The sequence below is a fragment of the Nannochloropsis gaditana genome (assembly GCF_000240725.1).
Source record: "Nannochloropsis gaditana CCMP526 unplaced genomic scaffold scaffold154, whole genome shotgun sequence".
In the NCBI taxonomy this organism is placed as follows: domain Eukaryota; class Eustigmatophyceae; order Eustigmatales; family Monodopsidaceae; genus Microchloropsis; species Microchloropsis gaditana.
Window position 1 is genome coordinate 32,302 of NW_005803799.1, and position 7,028 is coordinate 39,329.

The following is a 7,028-nucleotide window of genomic DNA, read 5'->3' on the forward strand; positions in this document are numbered from 1 at the left end:
TGGTTTACACTGTGCGTTTCGGATTTGCGGTGCTTGGTTCAGTACTCGGCAGTGTAGTTTACAATGAAACCTGGACCTACAGTCTGTCTTTTGAAAAGATCATGTGTCTTACGGGATTGGCACCCTTACTTGTGCTACTGCCTTCGATAAGCTTTCTCAAGGATATGCACCGCTCACTCACTGGAATGGCTGCCGGCGGCGTAGGCATAGATGATCGCCCGTCAGTGTCGCATCAACTTCAGCAGATATGGGAAACAGTAACCCTTCGCGTCGTGTTCCAACCAATGACTTTCATATTTATATACAATCTCTTTCAAGGTAAGCGAAACTGGTGGCAGTGAGGTACTGGCTTGAAGGTTTTGGCCTTGAAGGCAAGAATAAGGTAAATGCTCAAGCCTTTGAGTCACGCATTAATCACCATGCCTGACCACTCACAGTGCCGAATGTATCCTGGAACTCTTTCCTTCAGCTGACTCTGGATTTCACGCCGGTGATGTTAGGAGCTCTATCTTTCGGAGGTCGGCTCATGACTTTCGTAGGGATACTCATTTACAAGCGGTATTTCCTTCGTTCCAGCTGGCGATCAGTGTACATCTTTTCTACGTGCCTGCTGGCAGTGCTAAGCGTTCTGCAGCTTTTACTTATATTTCACATCAACGAGTACCTTGGTATCTCCAATTTTCTGTTCTCCCTCGGCGATGACGTGATGACTGCCTTCATAAGTGGTGGGTATTTTTGGCTCTTGTCGCATTTTGGACGTTCTCTCGTCTCTACGCTTTCCTTACGCAGTGGTCTCGACCTGCTTGTACATCATGATTGAAATATTTTTGATTTGCTGCATCTTACTATCATGGCGCCTCTCAGAATCCTCTCGACTTTCCCAATACATGATAAGGTATGCAGTTCCTTCCCTTAACTATCGTGTACATGAAACTCTGCCCCGGCGGGAGCGAGGGAGCGACGTATTCTATGCTTACGACCTTTTCCAACCTGGCTCTTATTGTGGGCAATTCGCTGGGGTCCCTTTTGTCACTAATATGGGATGTGAGCAACAGCGCCTTGAGGCGAGGCGACCTTCGTGGATTGTGGCGGCTTACTGTGCTCACATCGTGTGTCTCTCCTGCGCCCCTGATGCTCTTGTTCCTTCTCCCAATGGATCGTGAGCAAGAAAATAAGATGCGTGACCGCGCTGGGGCCAATAAGTGTGCAGGTGTCTTGTTTTTAGCGACCTTTATTGGCAGTTTCGCGTGGATAATTGGACAAGGAATTTACGTGTTGACAAATCAGAATTTTAGCCGGGAATAACAGGAATTAAAACGCTACGTGCAGCCTCGGCATTTCTGATTAGAATTGCACTAAATGTCTGAAACTTTCTTAGGCAGGGAGCAAGACATGATGGGACGTGTACACTTGTATAATGGGGCTTGACGAACTCGTGTAAAAAAGACACATGTATATGAACATGGATTGAGAAGTAGCGGTCCAGGCGTCTGGAAGACAAGACAAGATTTCAGAGTGTCATCTTGGTGTGTTGGAGCCAAAACTCATCCAGCGGCATCATGAATTGAAATAATGAAGCCTACTCAGCGCTCTTTTTAGAGGGATTGATGTGCTATCGCTTCGATTTCATGTCAATTTCTCACCTTCATACTCTTTCATTCCCCCCCCATCACTTCGCTCTTGATTCACAGCGTATGCCCTTGCACTCGGTCTACATTGTAAATGCAGAGTTCATTGTTCTATATGGCAAAGTGTTTCCATCTCAGGCCATGGGGCACAACAGTGGTCGACTTCAATGGGAACGAGCTCTGTACCGAAGAACACGGCAAAATTGGCAAGAGGCCTCTTTGCCACAATTTTTCCGTGACGGTGAAGTCACTGTCGTATACCTGCGCTTTCACGACGTTGTGATGATCGTTGCTGGCACGGACGAGTGCAACGAGACGATCCGTGAGTTGCACCGCGATCGGACGGGAGATGAACTTCGCCTTCACCCATTTCAGTTTTGGCTTGTGAACCATTACATGGTCACATCGTTCCTCATCCAATTTATGTGATGACTTCTATGCGTTTTGCTTCTATTCATGCATTTTGCTTGGTGCTCACTTACATGCATCCCATCTTACGCATCTGCATACTCTATATCGTATTTGTCAAGTCACAGGACTAATTGAAACAATTTCTGATCTCTTCTCCTTCGCTTGCTGGGGGAAAAAGAAAGAGAAAGCCACCAGAGGTAGTGCCGAAATGGACTTTGTTCACAAGGAAGGGGGGGCTTATGTAAGGTTCTCCATTTATTTGGATCAACTTATCTCACACGGCATTGTAGCGACGATGAACGTCGACGTAATTGACAGATTGGCAAAGGGAAGGTCAATCCTGTAAAACTGGTAATACTTTCGAAGCGCTTGACATTTTGGTCTCACCACTTTTCTGTCGTTGTGTACATAATAACTAGCATATGACTCATTTGCTTAAGCAATCAGGGCGTTTCCATAATTTTTTTAACTCAAATACTGAGACCTCCAAAATTCCACCTCCTGACCTGAAGCCGAACACATGTTTCGTAACATACAAGATAGCTTCAGAATTTGTGTGCATTTAAGGGGTCAAGTCGGGTGCCTGATAGCGAGCAAATGCCTCGCAAAATGCTTGCGGAGGATGATTCGCGATTGTTGTCGGGACAGAAAACTGGAAATCGTAACCCTTCATGACATGGTTTTGGATAAAAATCTCCTGATCCACCTCGAGCGACTTCCCCGATACACAGCCAGGACATCTGGTTGCCAAGTGTTTGCGGTCCAATGTGGCTCCGCAGCTGGCTACCATGCCTGCTAAGCGTTGGCGACGGGCCTCTAAGGCTGCTTGACCACGTAACGTCGTAGCCTGATTGTCTTCGAGGTCCACACGCCCTAGGAAGTAATCAGTGTAGCGGCGCACAAGGGCATCCGATGCCAGAAAGTGACGATTGGCCAAGACGAAAATAACCTCTAGAGGATTGACAGGTAGCCCGTCGTTAAGTAAGGGAGAACTGGGATTGTCCCGGGCAGTGCATGGCAGACCGTACTCCCTGAGGCGTGCAAGGTTGATTCCCTGATAGCGAAGCATGAGACAATCCACATGGTAGCCAGCGTTTAAGACCGCCCGGGTGGCACCCAGCTCGTGCCGCTCTCGGGCACTGGCTTCCTCCATGGCGCAATCTAAAACGCCATTTTTCAGGAGTAGCCTGAGACCTTGGCGGTCTGTCGCCCAGACGGGGGCCTGCACGTGCAGCTCGGGCTCACAGCTGACACTTCGACCGACAAGTTTGACCTCAGGCCCCACCCGGTCTGTGAGTACACTTACCCAAGACTTGACTGCTTGAGGAGAGTCCCATCGACTCCCTCCTGAGCGCGCCCGATGCACATACCGCGGTAGGAAAGGACCCCGCACTGTCGAGTCTAGAAGAATAAAGTGAGAATAATGGCTTAGAAGAGCGTTCATGTTCAATGGTATACTTGAAATTCTTGCGCCATGTTTGATGCCGCCCCTCCAATCGTTGTCGGTGATCAAACTGCGCAGGCCGCTGGTCCCTAGACAGTCGTGTGGTCGTTCCATCACGCGAACGTGATCAGCAGAGGGAAACATTGGCATGTCGTCTCCCTTTCGACCGCTAGTGAGGTTAAATGAGTGAAAGATTGCTGATGGAACTAGAAAAAGGTAATCCACAAAGCGTTCTGATTCTTGATCAACGCCCACCCTCAAAAAGAAGTCCAGGTTCTCGTAGGATGTCGTGTCATGCGATGGATCATTATGTACGCTGTAAATAACCAGAGTTTTTTCCCCGAACGGCAAAGATTCTGATTCCCAAAGGCCTTCTTTTGAGTAGTCATTTTCCATTGTGAAAGCCGAGTCATTGTGTTGCCACCAAGCGAATAGATTTCTTGAATTGAGGACGAGCAAATCCCGTTGTGAGGGGCCTGCCTTCACCTCATCCCACTTCGACATCCAATCCCCATGTCTTAATAAAAAGCCAATGTATAGCAAGGCAAACAGAATTCCCATACATGGCAGTGCACGCTGACAGTGATTTCCGTACCAGAGCGGCGTGACTGATCCTGTCATTGTGACAGAAGTCGTCTCGGTGGTGCAGCCTCCTTCGCCACAGCTTCGGATATTTACACTAGTCCACGGCACAATGTCCTCCAGGCATATCTGCTATTAGTAATCACACTTCTGCTGTGGCATTGAGAGACAATTGCGATGGATGAGGCAGATCGAGTGCTCGCGGGACTCCCGCCTGATCACCATCACACGTGCCGCCAGCCTCCCGGCGAGCCTCCGCATAAGCATGATACCGCCCCTCGCTGCCCCCCCTGCACAGCTTTCGGCGCACATACGCTTTTCTCTCCGTGCGTCTGTAATGAGAGAACGGGAAACGCAACCATGAAAGCAGTGGGCAGCTGGATGTCGCTCATTTGATATTTTACCGTCTGGTCATCGCACTGCGGTTACGATTGCACAACAAAAGCTTGTGGGGGAATTCGGGGCTTTCCTGTGTCCTTCCCTACTAGTAATATTCTCGTTGGCTCATGCACCGGGAGGGCCCGACAGAGCGGCCCCTCGCACACGCGACATTAAATAATCCTCTCCCCCTTCCATCGCAAATTCGACAGGATATGATCGCTTGACAGTATTCAGTTAAAAAGAAGTTAAGCATGCGAACCTCCCGCCCCAGCGAGTGCGATAACTACTGAGTAACGAGACATAGCACCTTCCCGCGAATGCATTATTCGACTATGCGGCCGATCTTCTTGTGGATGAAAAAAATATACGCTAGGCCTTTGACTAAGCCATTGACACCAATCAGAAGCGCTACTTTTGAGTGTTCTGTCCGCTTTTCTACCTGCTCCATGACCCCCGAAACTCGTCAACTCGCCGAGGGTGTCCTTCGAGGAAATCGGTTAGCTTTAAGTAGAGCGATTACTTTGATAGAGTCCACGAAGGAGAGTCATCGACTCGATGCTGAGGCATTGTTGGACCACGTTGTTTACGAGCGGAGCCGTCGAGTCCGAGAAAAGGGACGACTCAAACCGGGGAATTCCACGAGCAACGCAGCCTGTGTCGCTGATGAGGGTAGAATCGGCACGTCTGAAAATGTTCGACCCTTGCGAGTCGGAATTGCTGGGCCGCCAGGTGCTGGGAAATCGACTTTTATAGAGGCCCTAGGCAAATACCTGACGGATAGTAAGAAATTGGTACGTGCTGGTTACAGCGAACTAGAAGAGACCACGCGTCTGCTGTCCTACCACTTAGTGGTTGTGAGTTTGTGACCTGACGGCTCTTTGTCTGATGCTCTCGCAACCATTTACAGCGTGTCGCTGTCATCGCAGTGGATCCGTCATCAAGCCGCAGCGGGGGTTCCATTCTGGGAGATAAAACTCGTATGTACGAGTTGGCGAAAGACCCGAAGGCATTTGTGCGTGCTTGCCCAACCAGTGGGGTTCTGGGTGGCGTGGCGCGCTACACGAATGATGTAGTCCTGCTTTGTCAAGCCGCATCTTTTGACATAGTTTTCATTGAGAGCGTGGGGCTCGGCCAATCCGAAACTATAATCGACCAGGCATCGGACATGCTTCTTCTCCTTGTTCCTCCTGCGGGCGGGGACGAATTGCAGGGCGTGAAGAAGGGAATCATGGAGGTTGCGGACGTCATAGTCGTTAACAAAGCGGACGGCCATCTTCTCACGGCTGCTCAGCACACAGCTGCAGCGTATCAGCACGCTCTTTGCTTTCAACGGCGCAAATGGGACGCTTGGATGCCGAGTGTGACCCTCTGCTCGGCTTTGGAGCGTCATCGCATCGCAGACGTATGGGAGCAGGTGTGTTCATGTAGTGACGTTTTCAGGCGGTCCGGATATCTCCGCTTAAAGCGACAGAATCAGGATAAATATTGGGTCTGGAATAGTTTAGAGGACATTCTCGTGCGACGAGCGAGAACATCCTCGAAAATAAAAGCCGGTGTGGAGCGGATGGAAAAAGAATTGGGGAAAGGGACCCTGACCCCCCGATCCGCAGCCGAGATCCTTCTCGCGGATTTCTTCGAAGAGCAGAAGTCTCCGACGAAAAGTATGGCGCCGTTCCAACAGTCAACATCATGCTTTCGTCCATCTTCTTCTGATTAATATCTTACGTCCCATATTCAAGTACGATTTGCGCCGCTAAACTCACGCAAAAAATTCAAGTAATGATTGTCATCTATTTTGCGGCCGTGACTAACTTCAGCTCTTGTCGCCCCAGATCTGGTGTTTCTAGAACACCGAGAAAACTGGATTTACTCATCAAACTCTCTGAGCTCCTTCGATCCGATCCACTGAAAAACACCACTCTTCTTTGCTCCACTTCTTCCTTACAGAAGATCATCATCGCTGTAGCAGGCGAAGGGCGGGTCACCTGGCAGCATGCCCGTGTCTCGGTATGTGCCGGCGTAGCGCTCATTTGCGCCCCTTTCGTCATGAAACCAATTCGTTTCTTCAATGCTCTGCAGCACATCTTCTCCCTCCACTGCGTCTTCACGCAGTCCTGAAGTAAATTCAACCGTGGCTAAACTACCATCTTTGCTACAACGAATCGCCCGTGATCTCTTGTCATTGTCTTTTACCCCCGGACTCCCAGCTCCCCCCTGCTGCGTATTAATGTCGTCTTCCTTGCCATTGCTGGCATGAGTGGGAGCCAAGCCTTTCTGTTCGCTGGTTTGTTCTGAGAAGGGACTTGGCGTCTCGCCAAAGGGAGCCCGTTCCGGAGAACTCCCTCCTATGAGTACGTCGGATACCACGGCTGAAGGCGATGCTGCAGATGAAGATGGCATAGATGGAACAATAATTGTGCCATGCGGATCAAAGTCGTGCAGGCGCCGCCGCCATGCACGCACCAGGCCATTGAAACGCTTGGTACTGATTCGGGCATGAATGTCCGGTGTTCTTGGATCTGTACGTCGTCGGAGTTCCTTTGGAATTATCTCCTTATAACGGTCGTATCCCAAGGTATTCT

The 7,028-nt window shown here is 49.8% G+C and overlaps 1 protein-coding gene across 1 annotated transcript; it reads right to left on the minus strand.

Annotated features, from left to right (window-relative positions):
* Positions 1-2,158: 2,158 nt before the first annotated feature.
* On the minus strand, positions 2,159-4,218 carry NGA_2007410 (uncharacterized protein). The gene has a single exon (XM_005855615.1). It carries the CDS (start codon positions 4,102-4,104, stop codon positions 2,602-2,604), a length of 1,503 nt encoding a protein of 500 aa, XP_005855677.1. The 5' UTR covers positions 4,105-4,218; the 3' UTR covers positions 2,159-2,601.
* Positions 4,219-7,028: the final 2,810 nt, after the last annotated feature.

Excerpts from the sequence above, each read along its gene's own strand:
- NGA_2007410 (XM_005855615.1), bottom strand. The coding sequence starts at position 4,104 with ATGACAGGATCAGTCACGCCGCTCTGGTACGGAAATCACTGTCAGCGT.